The following is a 25,631-nucleotide window of genomic DNA, read 5'->3' as shown; positions in this document are numbered from 1 at the left end:
TCAGTAATTAAAATGCTAGCTGCACATCCCACCATGGTTCTGTGCAATTACCCTGGGCTTTTTTGTGTGTTACATAGGACCTCCATCTGCACCACAGAACCTCATTTTCAATATCAACCAGACTACCGTGAGTTTGGAGTGGAGTCCTCCTGCTGACAATGGGGGAAGAAATGATGTGACCTACCGCATTTTGTGCAAGAGGTGCAGCTGGGAGCAGGGCGAATGTGTTCCCTGTGGGAGTAACATTGGATATATGCCCCAGCAAACTGGATTAGTAGATAACTATGTCACTGTCATGGACCTGCTAGCTCATGCTAACTACACGTTTGAAGTTGAAGCTGTGAATGGGGTTTCTGACTTGAGTCGTTCCCAGAGGCTTTTTGCAGCTGTCAGTATTACCACCGGTCAAGCAGGTAAGTTTTCATCACTTATGAATCTCAACACTGTGAGACTGAGAGAAATTGGGAACATGCAAACTACAGATGCAGTAAATCAGGAGCGTGTTTGGTGTGTTCTGGCTCATTAATCTTTTCACCTTGCCAACTAGTTAATTTGAGCTTATACTATTTCATGATAACTTGTCCTGTTTCTTGGCCTCAGGATGGCTTTCAGAAAGCATTCATGAAAGACTTAGAAATGGCATACCGCTTTATCATTAAATAGGTTTTCTTAACTCTGCAACTTTTTATTCTTCTTACGTCATTGTAGGTCATTCCCTACTATTTGAAGAAAAAAAAGTAGACGTGACAGTCCTGTGCAGGCTTCCTTTCTGAATTTTTTAAACCCGTATTGGAGTCCTAGGTCACTGGAAGACGATTTGGATATCTGATGGTGTTTTCAGTGTTCATGTTTTCCCTCAGGATAATTTTTCTAATTTATCTTATATTTCCAGATATTTGATTATGAGATTCAGTGAGAATGTGGTGATTATTCTTTGTTTCTTCTGCTTATCATATTCTGACAGGTAAAATGTCAGGAAAAATAAAATCAAACTAGCATATCACCTCAGGGGAAAAAAGGGCTTTAGTTGTCTGCATGCTGGGTGAAAAAAAAAGAATTCTCTTATTTAGGTTTCTGAAATGACAAGTTGCTTGGTGATAAAAATTATAGGCCTCTGAATCTACAATAGTGCACTGTGGGCTTTCAGAGAGGATAGTAAAACTAACCTTTTATACATTGAACAAAAGATCTTAAACTGAACAGTAATTGCAAGATCTGGCTTCTGATAAAATGCCTTAAAAGCAAATATGAAGTGAATAACTGATGTTTGCTGTAAGAACAGCTAACCAATGTTTTAAAGGCTACTTCATACTTACATCTTGGAAGAAATTTTAATGACTGTGATCAAGCTATTCTTTTTTAGTGCAGTAGAAATGATCTCCTACAGTAATGCTTTGAACTGAGGACAAACTCACCGTACGAGGGCAATGAACAAATAGGAAAAACTGTAGTTATTTTGCACTTTAAAGATGGTCATCTCAAAAAAAAAAAAAAGTCCAGAAATTTACTTCAAAATCTTTCCCCCCTCCCCCCAGCCTAGGATGGTTTATTGAGTTGTTAAAGTTAGACTGGAATATTTACAAGGTATTTAATTTCCCCATAGTGCTCTTCTGGATACTAAATGCACATTTTATATTATATTGGAACCATCCCCGTGACTGAAAGGATTGGTCTCTCTGCTCATTCAGTTCTTGGAGTTTATGATGAGATTTTGAGCATAGAGAACTTACCCTGAAACTATTTTTGCACCACAGATTGTATTATTTTGGCACCTTGATTTTTCAACTTTTAAATAATTCTCTCTAATTCTTCAAACGTGCACAGGTGGACAGTGTTCTGCTCTCTGTAGATGTCTGTACAGAACTACCACTCAAAGAAGATGATTTGGACTTTTTCCTATTTAGATAAATCAAATTGGCTTTACTTTATGTGCTTTGATGGTTCAGTGGCGCACAGGGTAAAGGAAGAGGCAGTGCAATTTGATGGCTAGTATCACATCTCAGGAAGATGAAAAAGCCTTAATCAAAAGTTTGTTGTGTTACCCCCAAGATAATTCGTTATAGTTAATTCTCTTGTGTTCTCGTAGTCATAGATTTATAGGGTTTTCAGACGAGAAGACATAATATGGTTATCCTGTGTTACAAGTAGCACAAGCTATATGATTTTATGAAATGATCCTCATATCAAGCCCAGAGATGTTAGTGAATGTTAGCTTGCATATATATTAGAGACAACATCCAGGCTTTACCTAGTGATTTCAAGTAATGGAAAAAACCTCCTAGGTAAGTTTTGTAAGAGCATGCAGCAGGAAGCAAGAGACCTGACTCTTCCTTCCCTGCCCTCCAGTTTGCCGTGGGATTATGCACGGGTGAGCATTTCCCAGTGCTGTAGAATCTGACACTGTCACTGTTGACAGAAAGGGTACTCGTACAACTGAAGCTTTGTCTGTTTAGCACTTCTGAATATCAGGATTTAGAGGCTTCCAGTTGGGCATCTAAAAGGAATATACATAGGAAACAGATTTTGGAAAATAAAAAAAAGGCTTTAAGCTCTCTTTGTTGCAGTCTTCTCTGTCTGTAAAATGAAGGTAACACTTACCTTTCTTTACCAAGCTCCTCAAGATTTTCTGTTTGAAAGTGCCATATAAATACAGCATTTTTTTTACCTGAACTACAAAATTCATGTTAAAGAAAATACAGTCTTTCAAAACAAATGGATTCACCAAAAGGAAAGAGCTATTTTACATTATTTTTACAACAGCACGTTTTGGATCCTAATACTGATCTCTTTGGTTTCTCAAGGAGGAAAATATTTTAGGTGGAACAGATTGATGACTATAATTGAACAGAAAGAGACTGGTTGCTCAAAGGAGACTGTTATGCTTCTGTGCTCCTATTTTATTTTACCACAGAGAGAAAGAAAATGTTGGATTTATTTATAGCCAAGTAAACTAGGATTCATGCAGCTCTCATTTGTTACTGTGTGACTGTTCTATACTTTTGGCAAAAATGACTTTTTCTATGCCCATATTGCTTTTTATGTGTGTAAATGTGTCTAACTAAACCTTCTTCACATGTTGTTATGGTAGCACAATAGGTGGCTATATATAATTACTGGGTTCACCAGTTGCACAGAGGTTTGCAGTGAGATTTTCCCTTTGTAGTTTTGGTTTAATTGAATTGATCCTTTGTGGCCATATTCACAAAATTTGTATCATTGTGTAATGATAACAGGAAATTATTGATAAAAGAATGGGGTTATAGAATATATTCAGTGTTTCCACACCCACATATAACAAGCTTCTGATAAGACAAAGAGAACATGTCATAGAAAAGAACCAGGTGGTTGATAAAAACCTACTTATATTTGTGGAAATAACACAATAAAATGACCACAAGCGGGTAGGTACCATTTCACACTGCTCACATATATACATATGACACATCACTATTTATTCCTTGTGTTAAAAAGACTTTGTGACTAGGCTATCAGTTGTCAGATGACATTTTTTATGCTGCAGCCAAGAACCATGAGGCTTTTTGTTTTGCTTTGTTTTGTTTTTTGACAAAAGCATGAAAAGAACTGAGTCGGAATCAGAGGTAAAAGATTAAGTACACTAAGTCCCCCAGGAGTAAACCATCTTGTTTCATATCTTGCCTATGCAACATCATATAAAGAATACAGGATGTCATCCCAGTATTGCAAGCTGATCTATGTGAACCCCTGTATCCTTGTAGAATTCAGATTTAAATGCGACTAAGCCCCAGTTACAATAGGTGAATGTACTGAAGAGCTGCAGCTGGCAAACAGCTGACAAACACTACGTTTGCAAGCTTCTTGAATGGTTGTTTACCAAAGATAAAATTTACCACTTCCTTTCATGGTTTAACTCTGGCTGTCAGCTAAGCACCAAAAAAGTGCTCGCTCACTCCCCCTCTGGTGGGATGGGGGAGACAACCAGAAGAGTAAAAGTGAGAAAACTCATGGGTTGAGATAGAGTTTAATAAGTAAAGCAAAAGCCACACATGCAAACAAAGCAAAACAAGGAATTAATTCACTACTGCCCGTGGGCAGGCAGGTGTTCAGCCATATCCAGGAAAGCAGGGCTCTGTCACGCCTAACGGTTACTTGGGAAGAGAAGTGCCAGTACTCCAAACAACGCCCCTTCCTCCTTCTTCCCCCAGCTTTATATGCTGAGCAAGACACCATATGGTGTGGGATATCCCTTTGGTCAGTTGGGGTCAGCTGTCCCAGCCGTGTCCCCTCCCAGCTTCTTGTGCACCCCCAGCCTGCTTGCTGGTGGGGTGGGGTGAGGGGCAGAAAAGGCCTTGACTCTGTGTAAGCACTGATTAGCAGTAATGGAAACATCCCTGTGTTATCAACACTGTTTCCAGCACAAATCCAAAACACAGCCCCATACTAGATACTATGAAGAAAATTAACTCTACCCCAGCCAAAACCAGCACACTTCCATAATAAAATATTCACCTTTCGGTCATACTGGTAGTTTCTTTTGATCCATCAAATTCCTTTCCAAATTTTCTATTTTTTGCCATACCACAGTTAAAAGGCTAATGGAATTGGATAGGTTTCACAGCAGTTGAATATTTGTTAGATTTTGTTATATATGCACTGTCAAACCTTTAAAAAAATGTTTCAAAAACAATTGTATATTTTTTCTGCTGACACTTTTGCAAAGATAGTGTGTTTTTAAAACTATCTTTCTCCGTCTTTTCCTCTGGTATTTATCTAAATGGTCAATGGATTGGCCTCTAATAAAGGGTAATATTCACCCAACCTAGCCTGACTTTGAGAAATCTTAAGAGAAGTTGGATGATTCCCAACGTTTATCAGGGTTTGAGAGAATTTAGTATCTATCCTGAGCCAGTTTGAGTAGTCTTTATAGTCATTGGAAAGAAAAATATCATACCCAAGGGGACACTCATCATGTCTTATTACCATAACCAATCATGGCAAACAAAAGTTAAAATGTAACGCTGATACCTGCTCCAACATGTACTTTCTATTCTTATGCATGGAGCGCTTGTTAATGCTCACTGCTTCTTCACAGCAAGAGAAAAGTGCCCCACAGCACTCTTAGGTCATGCTGCACCTTAAGATGCACTTAATGCTGACAACTTGACGTGGTTAAAAACCCCTGATTCAGTTCCGATCAAGGCTAACTCTTGAAAAATATTTTTAGTAACAATTTATTTTTTATGTAACAATATATTTTGTATATGTTGATTTGCTTTTCCTTTTGTTTGCATCTTAGAGTTAAATTTTCAGACCTTTTCCTACAAAAAACAGATCCCAAAATTCAGTTAAAAAAAAAAAAAAAAGGAACTGAATTTTTCAAAGTTGCATTACCCCAGGAACTTGAACAGAAAAAACAATACAGGCTATAAAATCATGAATATTAGCAGCAGTACTGTTGATTTACATGGCAAGAAGACATGACTGAATGCATAAAGGAAACAAACCATCCATTGTGTAAAGCCATGTGATGGGCTGTGCCTTTTTTAGGTACTTCTGAAGTCTTTCTAAACAGGGAAGACACTTTGCATTCTCCTTTTGTTGTTGCTGCTCATAATCTTTCTCTTATTTGCTTCTCTTCACATTTTCCCCCGTTCTCAATTATCTGTACTAATTTTTTAATGTCTCCTCTTTCATAGTCTCTGCATTATTGACCATCTATTTGTTTCCTGTTCCCTGTTAGTCTCACTTGAGCCTGGCTTTTCTTCACCAACAAGCTGTTCCCCAGCAGAGGCAGCAATCAAGAAGATTTATACCTGTGGCTTTCCCAGTCACTTTGACCCCACTCTTCTAATCCTATTCTCACTTTGCTCCTTTCTGAAGACCATTTTGGTGTCTTCCCATTCTTCTGGCAACTTGTTTTAATCTACCTTCATCTACACCTTCCATCCAATGTTCACTTCTGGTGATACAGGACAGCTTATTACAAATAACTTCTGTGTTCAGCTTAACATTGCTCCTATGTTTTCCCATTTCAATGAGCTTCCTTTAGCTTCAGGTTTCATTTGGTATTTCCTGCTAGCAACTTTACTTTTTTTTGAACTGTGCTTCATCTTCTAGCCTTCAACTGTAGACCAGCTTTCCCACATTGCTATTGGCTACAGCATCTGTATATATATTTAAAAACAATGCTTCATGTAAAAAGAATTTCCATTATGAAAATAATGTTTTTCTTTTCTTTTTACTAAACGTGTTCCTCCTGTTGAACTGGGAGAAATATTTTTTATAAAAAACTAATATTCCCGAACCACTTTCATTAAGCTGTGGGTTTTAGAAATATATATGTTATGATGATAGTACTTTGGGTTACCATTTTGCTTAGTTCATTTAATGGGAGCTACAAAGATGTTAGTGCTTATTCTTAACAGTATTTAAGATATATTTGAAACTGTTTTAACTTTTTTCTAGACCAGTAGGCAGGCAGCATAGTTCTGTAGGCATTCGGCACTCCATGGCCACCAACTGAAAAGGGTAACACTAGAGTAGAAATTAATTACATGTGGTAGTTATTATCCTTCTGGTTTTTTACATGTCTTTTCATTACATTTAAATCGGGTTATTTCTGTGGAGCTAAGACTGCCTATTGATCTGCAGTCACATTACACTGGACTAATATTACTGATATTTTGACAGGAGGCAGAAACTGAATTTATGCCTGAATTAAACCGACGGATGAAATCTAGATACGAATTCCAGTCTCTGTAGAGCAAATACCATCAGATCAGGGAAAGCAGTTTGTTCGTTCACTGATTGTATCAGGTCATATTTAATGTAGTGAAATCTGCAAGGTTATAGAGGTACTGTAGAATTGCTAGACTGAGGCATTATTGTAAGATTACTAAATGTTAAATTTGTTTTAGGATTTTCACAAAGAAGGAATCATCTATATCAGGTAAAATATGGTATGGCATATATGAAGTTTAAGAGTTTTGATATTTTATATACATATACAGAATATATAAATATATATAAATTTGAAATGACAAGCAATATGTTTTATAAGAAAACTTATCACAGAATAGCCAATTGATAGTAACTCTTCTTTTCTAATATTTAGTTCTAATTTGTTCTCATATTTTTCACTGAAAGATAAGAGAGAAAGCAAGAAAGCACGTTAGCTGCGTTGCTTAGGGTCTGATCCTGCACCGCTGAAGTCAATGGAAGTTTTGTCATTGACTTCAATAGGAGCAGGATTTGAACCTTATGCTCTATCAGAACACACAGGAACCAAAGCAATGGGCACTTTGTCATCCTGAAAGGAAACTTTAACTTCATAACATGTTTTAATTCTGACTGTAGCAGGTTTTTGCACATCAGTTTGTGGCTGAATGTAATTTGCATTTTTTTTATAGTATACTAAAAATATTATTTTTTTTCCAAATGGTTATCAGAACTCTTGCCTGCTGAGCTTTACCGTAAAAGCTTTTTAGAAAGAAATGTAATTATTTTTGCTAAGAAACTAAGTTTTTCTAGTAGAGACTATGTGAATTTTAAAATATTTAGAAATAAAAATAGTGGGAAGCTACATTCTGGTGTAGCTACACAAAGACAAAGTAAACCTTCAGCTTCACAGAACCAAAGCTCTGAATTAGAAATGGTCACATTAAGCTTCTCTGTATGTTGACTGTTTGGTAACAATCTGCTAGGAGAAGCATGACAGCCACAGGGCTGTTAACTTTCCCTTGCACTCAGCTATTGAAATAGCAGGTTATGTCATCACAGTCAAATGTACACTACTAAAGCATAATTTCACCAGCTACGCAACTAATAACTATGTACTTGAGGAAGAAAATGAGTGACGTAAAGTACAATTTAGCCAAAGAAAGGAGAGATCGGTTTGCTAATGTGACACAAAGGACCACGAGCCACTTTTTCTTCTAATGTTACAAACACGGGCCAGACAGCTCCTCGATGTTTAAGAGTTACATCAATTGTCGTCTTAAAAGTAGTGATGAAAAATTAATCCTGACCTTGAAAAGAAAATGTGTGAACGTCACATTTTCTATGACCAGTCCCAGAAAGGTTTGTAAATTAAGAGCTCGACTTGTGATACCTGCTGGGTCGGTTTTTAGCCTCTCATAAATATGCCTGCCTTCTTCTTTCAATTCATCCATAGTTAGATTCTCTCTCATAGCCGTAAGTCCTTTTGAAGAGAGTAGAAACTAAATAGTAGTCTTTGAGCTTTATTATGCTCTTTGGGGACTCTTACACATAGTTCTGCAAAGACCTGGCCAACCTCAAAGACTTTCAAGATACCTGCAGTACAAAGACAAGAAATCATTTGATACATTTATACATGGCAATGCACAGTCTAGTGTAGCTAATCAACTCATGTGCAAAGAAAGAAAAATTCCATAGCCCTTTGATTTTGGCAGCAGGATTGTATCTCCAGATCTGCCTTTTTCTGCTCCTTGTGAACTGTAATATGGTAAGTGGATGCAGGATATGGATAAGTGCTGAACACCATCAGTAGAATTTAATGAACTGAATGTTATTTGTTTGGTATATTGGCCACATGTATGCTTCTCTTACCAAAATAATGTCACAATGATGACTATGAAATGTAAGCAAATATTTGTCCGGAAACTTTAGAATTTCCATAGGAAATCATTTTAGGTGAAACACTGTCATGGCTATATTGAGACCTAAGAGTAAAGGAGAAATACAGTAGGGAAACTGGCAAAAAGAAATGCCCATTCTGACTCTCGCAGATTTTCTCAATTATATCTTTTATTTGTTCGGCTGAGCTTCCTGTTTCTTACCTGTAGCTAATAACAGCGTATAGCTGGCCTCATAAAAGCACAAGGAAGATTTGGTTTTCAGGATTTACAAAACAGATTTGAACTCCTTCAGGGAGCAAACCAGTAAAATATTGATATTGGTAGGACAGAATAATACATAGTGTTTGAAATAATCTAGCCAAAACCCACTGTACTCACGAGTTCTGAGATCTTACTTCAGTACAGTGTAATTTATTGTTAAGGTGTTTAATTTCTTTGTTATTTTGCCTAGAAAAATAAAATTCAAAGGAGAAGTGTATGATCATATTTGTAGCAAAATAAGACATTGGAAGTTTTTTCCCTGAATTTCCTAGTATTTGATGGGTTTTTTCAGGCCTTTTGAAGAATTCAAGCACCATTATCATTAAAACGAACAAAACACTGTAAGTGCACAGATGCTTTTTTGATGAGAAACGAGCATCACTACTGAAAGGCAGTATTGCAAGTGCGTAAGTGCCACTAAATGTGAAATCCTAATTGAGGTTGTACGTAGTAAATTAAAAAATTCTTTAAATGTAACATCTCTGTAGAGTGAAGCGTTTGATGACAGCATGGCATGGAGCGAGCCTACTGTAGTGACTCCTGTGGAAATCTTTAAAACAGAGAAGATAGCTTATACAGGGAGAGCTAAAAAAGTTTCTTCACTAAGCTTAAATGATAGACTAGCTAAATGTGCGAGTTCTAATGGGAGAGATTGCTCACACTACTGCTTATTTAATAGCTGGAAGACCTTTGTGGTGCATCTGTCACTGCTAGTGTAGTTAGTATGTCAAAAATGCACTGCAGGAAGGGACGAAGAATGTCTTGAATCAAAAGCGTTCTTGAAGCAAGGTTCAAGTCCACCACTTAGGGGTAAAGTTCAGTCTCATAATTTACTGTCTAGAAAGAGGTGCCACGTAGATTTGTCCAGCATTTTAAGACAATGTATTTCCAGTTTGCTTTATATATGTATTCTCATTAGAAATAGTCAGAGATTCTGATGCTGCTCTTTTGGAACAGACCATATTTTATTCAGTTACTTATTTTTGATTTGTTACATATGCCAGTAAGCCTGCTTTTTTAGAAGGAAAAATAGAGTTTAGCTAAATGGACCCTCACATGAAAATCATCTCCTTCTGGGCTTCTGGCAGTTTAGAGAGTATCAATGGCCCAAGAATGAATGGTTCAATTCTGGCAGGTAAGGTGAAGATAGCCAAGGTGGGTTGGAAAGTTAGGGCAAAATAAAGGTCTGCGAAGAGCTGGGCTTGATCTTTCCGATGCTACTGGAGTAATAAGAAGGGGACACATCTGCCCTAATGGCAGTAGCCATTGCTGACGTACCCACAATAACAGCTGCATAGGTGGCAGCAGAGTTGTCAGGTGCCGGAACAGTCTGGCTAATTAATAACCCTGGACAATTTTTGCCATCTCTTGACATGTTGCTGCTCTATGTAGTTTCTTCTGCCTTGCATGTGATAAACCAGCCCTGACTCCATAGGGCATATTCCTGATTGAACAGTTATATCTACTACTCTTTAGTGTATTAATTGTTTTGTACAGTTTGGCATTTCTGTAATCTTTTCATGTTATAGTCAGAATATATCGTTGGATCTATTTCTAGAGGAAATTCTCAGGGCAATTTACTGAGGAAGCCATGGTTGAAGGCCGCAAATTGACAACAATAAAAGTGTTATCCCGAGTTCAATAGTTAATGTTAAGATAAGAGATGCTGATTATCTTTCTCTTTGCTTCGTTAGTGATGAATGGAAGCAAATTTGATGCAGACAGCAATCTGGTGGAATGATGCAGAGCTATCTATGAAAACATCTGTACTAATCCACCAATGCAGTAAATTATAGCTACAAGCAAAAGACATTGATCCAAGAGGATCATTAACAGCTTTAACCAACTGATCCAAGTAATAGGGTAAATGAGAGAACATTATCAAGATCTGATTTTTACAGCTGTCAACTACAATTGATAAAACATGGTTACCACTTTCTCTCAATTTCAACCATTTTATGACTTAAGTTTCGTATATTCTATTGTGGGCAGCCAACAAGGAGCAATTAAGTGGTAAAATGCGCAGGAAAAAATTGCCCAGCTATCATGCACTCCATTTACCAAGAGGTCAGTCACAAAGGGAGAGATAATTGCTGCAAGCCAGCAAAATTAATCGGGGATGAGCCAGAAAGGATGATGTATGTTCTGTGACAAAGTATGTGACAGAGATGTACGCATAAACCTGTAGTTGCTTGCCTTGTTGAGGACACAAGGACGAGAGAAGGAGACCTGTGAAAAACAATTAGCATGGCTTCAGAGTGAGCAATTCTTAATTATCCATAACATGTCGACATCAGATAATTAGTGTCCCAATTTTTAACAATATTTGGTCATTAACTACAGTAGAATAAGGAAGATCAAGAACAGAGCCATTTGTCTGAGCTAAGTGTTACATAATGCTGTCTGCATGTGAACATAAGTGAACTAAATCATGTTCATGATAATGACACAGAAATCTTCTTATTGTAAGATCAATGTAAATACCCTAAATTTGAGCTTACAAGCTGCATTTTACGTTTCCATAAGGTAGGTTTTTTTGTGATATCAACCCACAAAATAAAGCAGGCTTTAATGACAGCTGTAGTTTAAAATTACTGCTTTTTCATTCATACATTTAAATTTTCAGGATAATCTACACAGCAAGCAACGTAATACTAGTATTAATACTAATTAACAAAAGGTTATTTTTGGCTCAGTATTCTAAACATACAAGGCTACATGAGTCTGCTAAATGTGTATCTCTTCGAACAATTTTCTTTCAGCTCCTTTGTCCTCTGTCAACAGTTTTTGACCAGTTTTAACTATGTTTGACAGAGAGGAAGAAATCTTAAACTCCTACATGAAGTCAGCAGGCCAATGAAGACCTCTACTTTACTGAATGAGCTAAATTATTTATCAGACATAAAAGAATCCACATGCGCAGAAACACAAAAAACTTTAAGAACAATGATTCACAGAGCTGCTGGTATTTTTCTAATGTTAATGAAAGATACCTTGGAATTGCAGAATGGGATGTTTCATATCTTACTTCCATCTGGTTTCTGCCATATACAGTCACAGAGCAAGGAAAAGAGAGGGAGAGATGTGCACACACATCACATGTCTGCATGCACAGACACATCCATGCATATAGCTTAATCTCTTAATCTCACTTTCTTCTAGCCTGTTAGTATAATTTTCAGAATTTTTAAGACAGATCTCACTTCCTCTGAAGTGACCTTAAAATTCTAGGGACAAGGTCCTGTCACTGTGATTCTTAGCTTTTCTTTTTAACCCTCTTAAAATTTTACCTACATTTCAACATCTTGTTGTGCACAATTATCCATTGAATCCAGGGTTACCTCTCACATATATGCATTTGCAGCAGCAGACCCTTCAGTTTCTGTATCTCCCATCTCATACCTGCTGATGGATCTTTTTACTATCTCTCCTTTTGACCTTTTCTGTCTGTCTGTCATCTAAGGATTTCTCTTTTCTGGGCGCCCCATTTCCTGATGCATCATGGAGTGCTCATTTTTTTCTGTAGCACCCAAGCTCCTTTCAGGCAGTAGTGGCTGAGTCAGCAGGCTGGATTCAGAGCTAGTAAACCCTGATGCTGATGTGGAGAAATGCCATTTACTTCGCTAAAGAGTCTATGTAAGTTCATAGAGCCTCTAATCATGGCTGTGAAATGAGGAATTGGATGTTAATATTTCAGAGCCAATACTCTAATGATCTGTCCCTGTGGACCTTCTATGGAATTATTCCAAATATTCCCTTGTGTAGCTGAGATCAAAATTTCACCCTGAGTTCTAATTTTTTGTATAGCAGTTTAACTGGTAATGAAGAGGGAGAAGTGTCATTGCTCTTTATACTGTGTAGAGTTAATCAAATGAAGCATTTTAGGGCTAAACGTTCTGCTCTTTGATGTTGGCGTTAAACATTAGCATTTAAATCTTTGGTGGATATTTACATTGTTGTAGTCAGTGGAGATTGATAGGTTTCTTTAGGGAGTGATTTGGAACAGGAGCCAAATTTAGGAATTGTGCATTGACTCGTCCTTAATTACAGAGGAAGCTTTAGATTACCTTCCCTGTTTAGCCACCTAAATTAACTGCCAAAAGTTGATGACATGAATGCCCTCTTCTTCCCACTCCCACGTATGCAAATGTTAATTTCTGCCACAACGTTAACATTAAATATTTACATGCTTCTATTTATTTTCAAGAAAATACTAAACAAGCAGGCAAATCTAAAAACAATTTATTGTCTTAAGGATTTTAAAACTCCGTAAAAATAATTTTCTTGTCCTATTAGTAATTCATGTTATTAAGACTCTTTGAAGTCTTTTACCATAGACTGAATTAACTAAGGTGCTTAGTGAGAATATACATATACAGGTGTGTCTTAAAAATAGGGATATTCCACTTGATTGCAGTTTATAGCATTAATGTTCAAAATGTTTTTAAAATGTAAAATGCTAATTCTATGCTCTCTTTTTTTTTTTTAATGCTTGTTAAGAGTCCCCATTAGGAGTGCTGCAGGTGCCTTACAGTTTATCTTGCCTACAATAATGCAGTGATGACCAGTCATCAGTGTTACATACTTTCGTGTAAGCAATAAATTAGCTCAGCCATGCAGTGGCACAGAACAATTACAAACAGATAACCTCCAATAAGCAATAAATAGAGCAAGTGAGCTCCTTCACCATCCTCCTGGGAGCTGTTTCTCAACCTTTGCCCTAGCAGGTATCCCAGGCTCGCAGAATATTATCACATTCATGATGCTTTAGAGAGCAATTTCTAGATGCCAAAAGAGGAAACTACCTTTCACACCTTTGCTGACTACAGCAGGGGTAAAGGATGGTGGTGATCTCTCAGGCAGACAAGTCTCATCCCGTTTAGCAATCTACAGATCTAGATCGATAGCTCAGACTCCACTTGGATGCTAACAGGTGGTGGGACTCTGAAGAAGCTAATGTGTGTTCTCCATTTAACCAAAGCTATGTCTAATCAAAAGGGATCAGGGTCCATCCTCTGCTCCTGGTATGCTGGGACTTGCACTTGCAAAGTTAAACTTCTTTATCTCCCCAAAAATGTGCCCACACTGAGATTGCCACAACTATGCCCAACTGGCTAACTATGCTAACAAATTAATGGTGTGGGCAAGCATGTATTCATACTCCACCCTCAACTCTACCACAGTTTACTAGATTAAGTTTACTAGGTTTACTGAGCTGTATTTATAGATTAGGAGGTCTATAAAATTTGAGTTCTTGGAAAATGTTGTAATAGGCTGATGTCAAAGTGACAAAACTATGCACAGAATCAGCACAACCGCTTTTCTGGGGGAAATGCCAACTGTAGTGAAGTTGGTAAACTAGTACCATGCCTCTCTCTGTCACATGATCATATAAACTTCTGTGAATATAGAATACTCCCCTGGACTGGGAACAGTCATGGCTGGTGTCATAAATTCTGTTTTGAAAAACAGGCTTTCCATTGGGTACACAGAAAGGGCTTCAGTTTGCAGTTCATATTTTTGAAGTTTACATCACTTTTTCAGCACTCACTCAAATTTTCATTTCCTGCCTCACTATGAAGCCTAGGGAAGGGAAAGACATTTAAAGGATGCAGAAAACAGTTTGGAAGTTATTTATAAAACATGCAGAACTGTTGTTTCAAAATGTGGGAAAACCTTAAGTATATTTTTATGAGAAGAAATTAAGTAAAGGATTTAAAAAGTATGTCTTCTTGGCTATTTATGCTCTGAATCAAAGTCAGTGGTAAGTTTTCCTTTAACCCTGGTAGTTATCTAAGCCCTTGAAAATGGCTATTTACTATTATTAAAGACAAAAAGGGTGGCATGAAGTTGCTTTCCATTTAACTTCCACTGATCACTCAGAATTGTCCTAATATCACAACTAGAGAATTAGCACACATTAAAAAAAACATTGATAGGAGGTGGTAATTATTCAACTATCCATTTTCCTACATTTTAGTAATCAGATGTTACATCCAAAATAAGGTTGTTTTGAAATTGTCTATAAAAATCTGGGATCTGGGAAATGCTTACCCATGTAAATAGCTCCATTTTTTTCAAGTAGGGTATAAATGCTTAGGAATTTGCATAAACTAGCTGTAAAAAATTACTTGATCCTGGATTTTTTTTCTGCGTTCAGAAATGCATTTAGTCGAATGTTTTGAACTTAATCAGTACATCTCAAGGGGAGCTTTGGTGTAAAAGGAGTGCAGTTTGACCTCTGTAGCTGTAGAAAGTAAGAGTCAGTGATCTCCATTAGACTATATATCCCGCTGGGTAGTATCAGTTGCCCTTTTGTTATTGTAAGCTCTTTCTCTTACTTTTACTCTTTAAATAAATATATTGAAGCTAAAGAGTTAATGACAAATTCAGGAAGTCTTGACTTAACGGTGATGAAGTGAGACGCATTTTGTGCCATTCAATGTACACAATTTATAACCCCGTTTGATTACCGCAGCATGTCCTCCGCCTATAAGGATTGCACCCGGGGGACTAGTCAACTTATTAATTCATCACTTGCTGCCTTTTACGGTTGCAATATCCCTTTATGGCATACAAGCAGAGAGATCTAGTAATCCGAAGGCTGCCAGCCGACTGGTTCCACTCTAGCTGACCCTTTGTCTGCAGGCACAATGCTGGTAACTTTTCTCCCGGTTCCTCTTTCTCCGAGGCTGCGTTACCCTCCCGCCTTTTGTCTTATGATAGGAACAAACAGCTGCAGTTACCGTGACTTCCAGGGAGGAACTGCCTTCCACAAGTTAACCTGTAGCTTTTTAAAGTGCCTTTTGATTTATCTGTCACCTGATCCATCAGCAATGAATAATTTTCATGGAAGGTGCACTTTAATTACCTTCCCATTTGACTAGCATTATCATGCCCTATCTAGGTAATTAATCTCACGAAGTATCCAATTTCAGTCTTTATTGCTGGCAGGCAGGCCTTCTGAATTATATGTGCTTGAATGGGCATTGGGTCTGTGGTTAAACCAAATAGGCCATGAAACAAATTTTGGGTCCCTCCCCCCCCCTTAATGTGACTGTAAGGGTGTTGTGGTCTAGTTGGGTTGACATAGTTGAGATTTGTACAATGTAAAGCAGGAGAGGGTAATGGTAGAAAATGGTGATACAAAAAAAAAACAAAACCAAAAAACACACAGATCATAAAAGTCAATCAGTCTCTGAATAAATAGTTACCAGGTTGTAAAACTAGGTACCAAAAAGAATAATTTTTTTCTCTTGGATAATATATATAGCTTTTACAGTATGAACTCTGTATGCTGAAGAATTACTTTGTAGAGCTGGTGCATTCAGAGGATAAATTAGAAGTCTTCCTCCCAATATCAGATTAGGGATTTGCAATTGTATTTAGTTTTGTGTTCCATTGCTCTCTGGGTGAAAGATAGACCTTTAAAAATGTATTCTTGAACCAGCAGATTAAATATCACAGTAATAAATTTGTAGGAGAGGTTATTCTTTTTTCTTATGCCTGTCTCATTAAAAATGGTGAAGAGTTAAGGTATTTGGAAAGCTGAACAAAAATGCTGTCTTAGTGGGAAAAAATAAATAATAGCATAGTGTGAATCTTTCATTCAGTTGCCTAAACTTTAGACACACTATGTCTCTTTTGGAAATTCCTTTGTAATTGTTCTGAAAGTGTTTTTTTTTCCTCTTCTTTCATTTCCCTTCCCATTCCCCAAATAAAAATTTTTACAGGTTATATTTTTGTAAAATTTTTGACAGAAACATCTTACCTCAGATACAGCTGATAATTCCTCAAGAATTTTCAGAAGTCCATTTCCTGGAAATAACTTTACTCACTTTATCACTGAAGCTGATGAGAAAGTGTGTGTTAGTTAAGTTTCATGTTCTGAGTAGAGATTAGAATTTTTGGATTAGAAAAAAGTTTTTTAAAGGAGTTAAGTATGAAGATTTGTGAAGGAAATAATGAAATCTTAAGATCATAGGATATTTCTTTGTTGTCATAATTCTGAAATGAACAAAAACAGGCTCTTAACTAAAAACCCTTGAAATAAGCAGACAATTTTACAAAGGCACAATTGAACTTGTAACACTGTTTTCTCTTAACTGTTTGCAGGACTTCTTTAATATCAAAATTTTATTATCTGCCAGAGGATTTCTTTTAATTTAGTGGGGGTACTTTTTTTTTTTTTTTTTTTTTTAGTCAGACATTCTCCATACACAGGAAAATTTGGTATAATTGTTGTTTATACTTAGAATAATTTTAAGGGGTAAAATCTGAAAATATTTAACTGGATGAAAAGTGGAGGCAACTGTGTTTAACCATGTAACTTTTGCTTCTACCACTTTGAACTTCAGAAAATGGGAACAATGAACAGCATGGAGATTGATCCTGGAATGCAGAATCTTTCACCTTTAGGTCACCAATTCAAATTCAGTCAACCCAAGCAGTGACCAAAAATTGTTACCATATGAAAATTGTTTGTGAACTGTGTGGACTTTAAATTATGATCTCAGTTCATTTTCTTTTTCATAAACATCATCATAAGCAGTGCTTTTGGCAGTCACCCAAAAAAGAAGGTAAGATTAAAGGACCGCGACCTAGTAAACTTTTCACTCCTGGTCATGATCCCTTCAGGTGAACATAGTGGCTGGAGAATTTTAGGTTGCTGATGTAATTTGTACTTATCCTCTGGATGAAGACAGAACTTTAGTAGTTTTTTCTTTAAATATCATGCTTTAATTAATTTGAATCTTTAGAGGCAGATACTGACCCAGTGTGTTAGACTGCCAGTCTCATGGGTGCTCCTGCAGCTTGAATTACATTCAAACCAAAACCGTTCAATTCATTGAATATAAAAAGAAAACAATTGACTTGCTTTCGTTTTTAAGCAGTTTTACCAAATGATAAACTGATGTCTTCAGTTTTGTTTGCAGTTTGCCAGGAAAGAACTTTTTTTGGTAATTGCCGAATGGCTCCTGCCATATATTCAGACTTACATATTGCTACTGTTGTAGTCGTTTTCAGTCACAGGAATATAAAAAAGCCTTGAAAAAAACCTGTAAAGGACTTTATTAAAGTATGGTCGTTTGCAGAGCATGAAGGATCTTTGCCAGCTGCCAAGCTGCTGAGCTTTAGCTTTGCTGCTGACTTTGAAGAGAAATGTAATATTTGGTCTGAAAAGTATTTGTGTTCCCAAGTTTCACAGCTGATGCTGAGACAAGATACAGGGTGCTTAATTAAGCTGTTTCAGTTCGTTGCATTAACTTTCTTCAGAATAGTGATAGAGCAAAAAACATATGAAAAATAGCCATTTTAAAAGGTCATTTAAGGTACTGTACAGCAGCTCTTGTCTCAAGAAGAGAATGGTCTACTGGTTCAGACACTGGATGGGGGCTCTGGAGAACCATGATAAATTACATAGTCATTCCCATAGGCATCTTGTGTTACTTTGGATAAATAACTTAATCTGTCCATGACGCTGTGCTTCATGAGAAGAACGAGGATAATAGGACTTCTTTGCATCAAAGGAGCATTGTGAAGAAAAATCCATTAGTGACTGTGAGGCGTTCAGATACTATTTTCCTAGTGGCTAAGATAGGTTAAAGTTATCTATCTTCCTGTGTTTCTTCATTTGGTTTATTTATTTATTTATTTATTTATTTTTCTTGGTAAAAATGCATAATAGAATTAAGCTCTTGTTTTCATGTTAATCTAGAGCTGTTAGTCGTCTTTGTTCAGCATCGGCCAAATTCTTGACTGGAATTCCTGTAAGCCTCCCTTAACAGATTTTTATCCCTCTACATTTTCTCTGAGAACTGTAACGCAAGAGAGATTGTAAACAGGACTAGTCCAGTATATCACCAGCTTTTTAAGAAAACTTGAGTCTCCTGCAGCTCTGCTGGATGCACTGGGTAACAGCCAGTGTTGCATATGAGAGAGAAACAAACCTTGCCAGGAATCTCGAAGTTCTCAGACAGTAAGCAGGTAGTAGGGTTAGCCCTTAAGGATGTTTTAATAATATATTCGCTTATTTAAAAAAAAATCCTGAGATTGTGACCTTTGTGAAACAGTTTGTTCTTGCTGGAACTTTGGTTTTAATTGCTAATCATTGTGACATTTTTTTGGCAACCTAACCCTTGTGAATCTTTATGAAGTCTTCTAGGTAAGTCTCCCATGGGACAAAGCAGGTCTTTAATACAGCAGTTTTCAGACTGTAACACTGATGCATTCCTCCATTCCCTAATTGCATCTGGGAAGATCTGGTTCTTCTTGCAGTTAATAAGCTGTTCACCCAGTACTCTAAAATAACAAGATTGGTCACATTAAAGTGCTTTTTCATGGTTCATATTTTTTCTCACCCCACTACTCCAAATGAGAAGAATAATTTTATGGAGACCAGCACCATTACTCTTTATCTTTTGTGTGGAAAGATCTTAGGTTTGGTTTATATCGGAAGTGTTCTAAAAGTTAGGTGTCACCTTTCTGCCACATTACAACATCATTAAAGCTCAAGATGTTGTTCAGACATAGGGGCGTAAGTTTTTTTAGCTTCTGTTCTAATGGCTCCAGGGCAGGCAGTTTTAAATTTGACGGTCTCCTAAGATAACACAAAAGTAGGTGTAAAGAACAGCAGAGGATACTAAACTTTGGGGACCAATTTTGTTATTTTTATTTTGATATGAAAATAGTTAAAGTCATTTCACAGAGTCACAGAATCACAGAAAGGCAGGGGTTGGAAGGGACCTCTGGAGATCATCTTGTCCAACCCCCCTGCTTGAGCAGGCACACCTAGAGCAGGGGGCACAGGGCTGCCTCCAGGCGGGTTTTGAATGTCTCCAGGGAAGGAGACTCCACAGCCTCCCTGGGCAGCCTGTCCAGAAATAAAACCTCAGACCTTCAGCAAATTCAAACCACTAATAAGGAGGTAATCACAGACTAAGTTTTAGGTACAAACACTGAGGACAATTTCCCACAGCTCCGGATGATGGTGAGCAAAGGCAGAACCATAAAGCCTTGACCTTCAGGTTTCTCTTTGACACTCTCAGAGCCACCACCCTGCCTCATACATTTGTAGTGTGATGCTGTGATCACTTTGCCACCTTCTTGCTCCACGTTACGTTTTGTTGACCCAACCATAAGGGGAGAAACTCAAATGCTTAGCTGAAGCTTCATGAGTGCAATCTTTTTGGGTCTTGTGATGAAAGGGCTCACACTCAGTAGTAGATTCCCCTATTCTGGCCAAGACCTACTGTTTTGCTTTTCTTCATTATAGAGTAAGTTAAATGATTCTTACTAGGCGAAACAGGGATCTTCAGAAAGCCATTTCTTTATTCATCTTGACCTTGAAAATTTTGGGTAAGAGTCTAAAGGGAACGTAAAATGTGTACTACTGCAGAAAAAAGTCAACTGATAAACTATTTTAAAATCAGAATCTAGGTTCTTGTTGAGGTGAAGGAAATTCCACACATTTGGACAATAAGTTAGTAACATCTATGATATAGCTGGGTTTGTAATGGTGCAACCCCAAATGTGTATGAAGAATAGATAAAGCTCTTAAATGAATGCCTTGGCTACATTTCAGGGGTTTATAGACAACTTTGCAATGTCCTGTCACCATGGGATTAAGGAGTCCTTGCACCTGTATGTCCTAACCTGAAGTTCCACTAGTATTTTTCTAGTCCTCTTTCCTTTCCCTTCTCAAGCCCCTTCTCTTCCCCTTCTTTCTTGTCTCAGTGACAGCGTTGTTCTGTGAAATAACAGTGCATTGCCAGTGTTGCTGGCATTTTACGAATAAGTCATTAGTATCACTCAGAAGTTGAAACATCACAGTCCACTTACAGGTCAAATTCCAAAGGTTTTCAAAATTACTGTTATTGCAGATATAAATGAGGGTTTTAGCTGAAACCTCCATCAATTAATATTGTTCATGTTCTTGTAAAGCAGTTAGGATTTATATGAAATAGTTATATTTTCTTCATTGTTTTGAAACACAGAGAATGGAACTTACCAGTCTAGTAAACACCACATTTTCTAAAATTTTTACTATTGCAGTGAGAAAAGCCATTATTTTTTAAAAAGAAGACAGGAATTGTGGCCTCTTTATCTTTTCCTGTGCAGCACAAAAATGTATTCAGTTTAATGGAATGCCATAATGCACTCCTAAACTGTCAGATTTCTAAATATGAGCCATACATCATGACAGTGCAGAACAATGTATTTTGTACCAAAGCAGTTCTATTAGAGAAGGTGAAAATATGTTAATCCTACCTCGATCATCAGGGACCCGTATGAATTTGCATTAGTCTTTTAACCTTGAAGTGAGTAGGTGATATAATTTTTGATTTTTTAAAAGAAAAATATGTTCAACTACAAACAATTTTTTTGTTTGACAATATTATTAATTACTTCACAGACATCAGTAATTATTATTTGCACATATGCAAAATATAAAAATCTCAGAGAATCTTTTGTTACACCTTTTAAATATTTTTTCCCAGGGGAATTCTCTGAGGGTTTTTTTTTTTTTTTTTTTGCTTGTAACTGGTACCCATTTAGAGTTAGAATACTAATTGTTTTATTGTACTCTATAACGTCTGGACATAAAACTGCTCACAGTTTCTGTTGCCCACAGATTGTACTGAAATGCAGGCTAGTGTTGGAAAATCTGGCCACAGATTTGTTATACAGATTTATAGATGATTGCATTGAGTTTTGTCAAATGTAATTTCATAGTAGGAATACCTGAAATTACCATTCAAAAATATATTTTAACCTTTCAGGAAATGATCTTGTTAGGTGACCAGTGCTAATTGGGTTATTAAATCAATTTTGGGGGAGGGGTGTGAAGAAAAAAAAAAGTAGTACGGTAAGGTGATTACAGGTGTTACAGTGGATAAAAGACTTAATTTTTTGTTGGAATTTATAAATTTGAAGGACTACCAGACAGATCTCATACTGCAAAATATGAAAGTAGTTAGATTTTGATAACTGGTTGTGAATTAAATGATATCCATTCTTATGTCCTCATCACATGAAACATCTTGGGGATTTTTGATTTGTTTTGTTTGTTTGTTTGTTTTTGTCATGAACATACATATGACAGAAAAGCTCAAGATAAATATGGCTGTCGTACAGATTTAATATAGTGTAATATCTGCAGAGATTAACTGTGATAAAAAATGAAACAGAAGAGGCTCAGACTCCAATAAGAGTTGAAAGCAAATTTTTCACTTTTGTGGCATTAGGTGCTGTATTGTTGTTATTGCTTTGCTGTCTTCAACTGATCTAAAAAAAAAAAACAAACAAGAAGACATTTGAAAATAGAAGCTCAGTAATGGCTGTATGATTCATGACAATGAACTGCCAATCAGTTTTTGAAAATAGGCATGAAACCATTTATACTTTAGATTTAGCTTCAAAAAAATAAGTTTGGTTTCTTTTTAATAAGTATGAAGTAATTTGTATTTTAGAGTTTAACAAAATTATTTCCTTTTGAAAAGTCCAAGAGTGGCCCCTTGGAAAATAAAACTTAGTCTTCAGTACGAGTAAAATAGTTTTCAGTATGAGTACAACGTGGACGCCATCAAAGATGACCCTCACTGTATTGCTTCAGCACCATGATCACACGTGAGTCTGGAGAAACCTCAAACAGGTAGTTTAAGTCTACATTAAAAAGTGCTAATTAGCTCCATTGTACAGGTGAAAAAGAAAAGGTAAAAAGTCATTGAAAGTACCTGAGTGCTGGGTCCTGCATTCACAATGTAGATGCCAGCGTTAAGAAAGCAAGAGAACAGTTTCCTCTTATTCTCAACAGTGGTTCTGCAGATCTCGTGTAAAGGAAACGATGGGATAGTGTTGTTTTGGGCACAGAGGAGAACAGGAATATTTTAGCTGTACCCCATTATTAGGAGGGATCAAGAATAGTATGAAATTTCACCCTCCGCTTGTAGAAAGTTAGGTGCATCAGGAGAAAAGTTCAGGAGAAATGTGCTGGAAAAAAAGCTGTTGGACCTGGTTAGCTGAAAACATAGCTCCTTTCCTTCTGCCTTTAATTTGGCACTGGAGTGTATATGGGATCGAGAGCCAGAAAACCTGTCCGGAGGTGGGTGTGCCAGTATTCATGGGTTTTTTTGAGACAAGTACAGGCTCAGTCTTCTGTTAAAATGGGGTGCTGTGGGTCGGAAATGCTGCTCTGGCATTATGCTGTAGCCTGTGAAATGGGAGAGCCACGTTCTGTTCCCTTCTTTAACTGATGAATTTACTGTGCTTCTTCCACTTCTCTAGGAATATCCTAATTTTTAGACAACAGAGTAATGTTTATGTGTAGTGCCTAATTTTCTTCCTCTCCTGTTGCCTTTCTTTTGCGTGATGGAGATCCAACAGGAATGACAGAGGACTCCTTACTGCCACAAGTTTCACTAGTATTCAGAAACACACTGGGAGGGAGTGTGTGGGAAAAATCACAAATGAAATGCCAACTTAATGGAATGACTGGTACTGATGTGAAAACAAATGGTTGAGTTTGTGACATGAGATACTTAGGCTGGAAACTCTTAAGTTTTCTAGCCGTCACACTAGTGAGGTACTAGAGCAGCCTTTTGATGGGAGTAGTGGGAGACATAATTTGATTTTAAGACAGAGCTTGGTCATTCTTTTGGAAGGACGTGGTTGCCTGAAATGGCAGGTAACTGCAAACAGTAATCCCAAACCACCTTTCCACTCCTACCTTCTTAATTAGGAAAATACTTTATATTTTGTTATGTTCTCTGGTTTCTCAGAAACATTTCACCTGTAATTTGATGGTGGTATTTTTTATTGCTTAAGAGAGGTTGGACATAGAAAAGAATTGTTGAGATTGCAGTAGTCTGGTAATTGATATGTGAACTGGAGATGATGAAATAGCTGCATGTAGGGTAAGAAACAAGGAGGACACTGTTCACATTGAAATGGCTGGAAGGGATGTATAAACAATTATGGCAGTATGTATAGCTGTTTTTAATACTGATGTCACGACTGATAAAGCATAGAGTAGTTGTTGCATCGGATAGCATAAATTTAGAAGGTGAGCAAAGACTTATCCCCAGTTTGTTTACTTTTATATGAATGTTGCATTTGTTAACCTTTTAGGGTCTGTTAATTATGCATTGAGACTGAAAGTAGATTTGACTGTATTCTGACATCACCATTTTTTAATCAAAACACTGGTTGTGTATTTGTGGGAGGACAAATCATGTTGCTATGTTTTAGTCAGTAAAAGAAGTACAGTATTGCTTTACGTTGGTACTACAGTTAAATGAGCTCAAATTAGAATTTTTAAAAGATTCTATATTATGCCATCAGTGGTTCAAACACAGAAGACAAATTTATGATCCTCAGTAGTAACTCATTCTTATGATGCATTTTAAACAAGTTTTGCTATGCTTCGTGTTGCACAAAACCTACATTTTTCTGCTGCAGATAATCATAGTGTAGTTTATGTGGTGTTTAAGTTTAAGGGACTCCTTGGAAGATTGTGTTTATCCTAGCTTTGTTAATGTTACATATCTAACATCTGAAAAGCTCTTCTTTCATATGTTGTGCTGCTAATGACTCAGCACCTTACTGGCAGTGAAACAAAAAGCATGTCATTCATAATCAAGGTGCTAAAATGAAGTTTTGAATCCCATTATAAGGAGGTACTTTGCAATGGGTCATTAACTTGCTTTATGGCATGAAACCCCTGGAGGAGGGTGTGTGAGGTTACAAGTAATGACATAATTGGCTGATGATGTAGGAATATGACCAAGTTTTTAAAATGTTGCTTCTCTAAATGCTTTAGGTGCTGGATGCTCACGGCCTGATTTTTAGCAGTGATTACTGTAGGGAACTGTTCCTTTCAAAGGCTTAGGAAGGAAAACGTGGCGATAGGACACAAGTTCACCTTGCAGCGAGTTGCTCAGTCAGGCTTCAGGCACACAACAAAGCAGACACCTGCCAGGCTCCTTGGTAGGAGTATTTACTACATAATTGAAGTGCTACTGGACTCGTAGGCAATAAGCATCTCTGAAAATCATGATTTGAGTTACAAAAACAAAGGAATTGAAAAGTAGAGGCTACTTGTAAAAAATTTGGGCATTGGTATGAATTGCTTATGTACATCTTTTTTTTATTATATGCCATTATTTGAAGCTTAGATAGAAAAGAAAATTGATTTCTCTATTGCTGATCATGGTTAATTTATCAAAAAAGTAGAGCTCTGAAAGGAATTGCTTTTTAAAACATTGTGGGTTTTCAAACCATTTTTCTTCCTTTAACAGATTGATCTGTCATTCTTGAAAGATCAGCAAAATCCCACAAAGACATAGTAGTTTTTGTACAGCTTTTGAACATCATAAAATTGATTCTTTTTGTGTGTGAGATTGTGTACATTTATATGGGTTTTAATAACCTTCATTCATCTACTTACCACTCTTGTTTAACTTGAAAGTAACAACCCAGAAATTTTCCAGGATACATTCTCCAGTGTTTAGTTCACTGTGTGTTGTTATTTAGTTTGTTAGTCAGTTGGCAAGGTTAAATTATACAAATATTTGACTTGTGGTTACTGTAGCTGTACTTCTTTAAGCTGTTTCTCTTCACCTATCAGAATGAATAGGGTTATACTGGGGAGTGCTATTACTTGATGGGATACCTGCAGTGAGAATCTAGATGTTAAAAGAAGTGCTAGATGATCAGAAGACAGTTTTTTTCACACTGCATTATGCTGAACCCATTGTCCCTTGTGGGAAAAAG

The 25,631-nt window shown here is 36.9% G+C and overlaps 1 protein-coding gene across 5 annotated transcripts in view; it reads left to right on the top strand.

Moving 5' to 3' along the window:
- The window catches only part of EPHA7 (EPH receptor A7), a 170,773-nt gene that overhangs the window by 59,177 nt on the left and 85,965 nt on the right, over positions 1-25,631 (top strand). For all 5 annotated transcript variants that reach the window (XM_075087303.1, XM_075087300.1, XM_075087299.1 and 2 more), the window contains exon 5: positions 78-413. In XM_075087303.1, coding sequence (XP_074943404.1) covers positions 78-413 — 336 coding nt within the window. The remainder of the gene's footprint in view (positions 1-77; positions 414-25,631) is intronic.

The sequence above is a fragment of the Phalacrocorax aristotelis genome, chromosome 3 (assembly GCF_949628215.1).
Source record: "Phalacrocorax aristotelis chromosome 3, bGulAri2.1, whole genome shotgun sequence".
Classification (NCBI taxonomy): Eukaryota; Metazoa; Chordata; class Aves; order Suliformes; family Phalacrocoracidae; genus Phalacrocorax; species Phalacrocorax aristotelis.
This window is presented reverse-complemented; position numbering and strand designations above follow the sequence as displayed.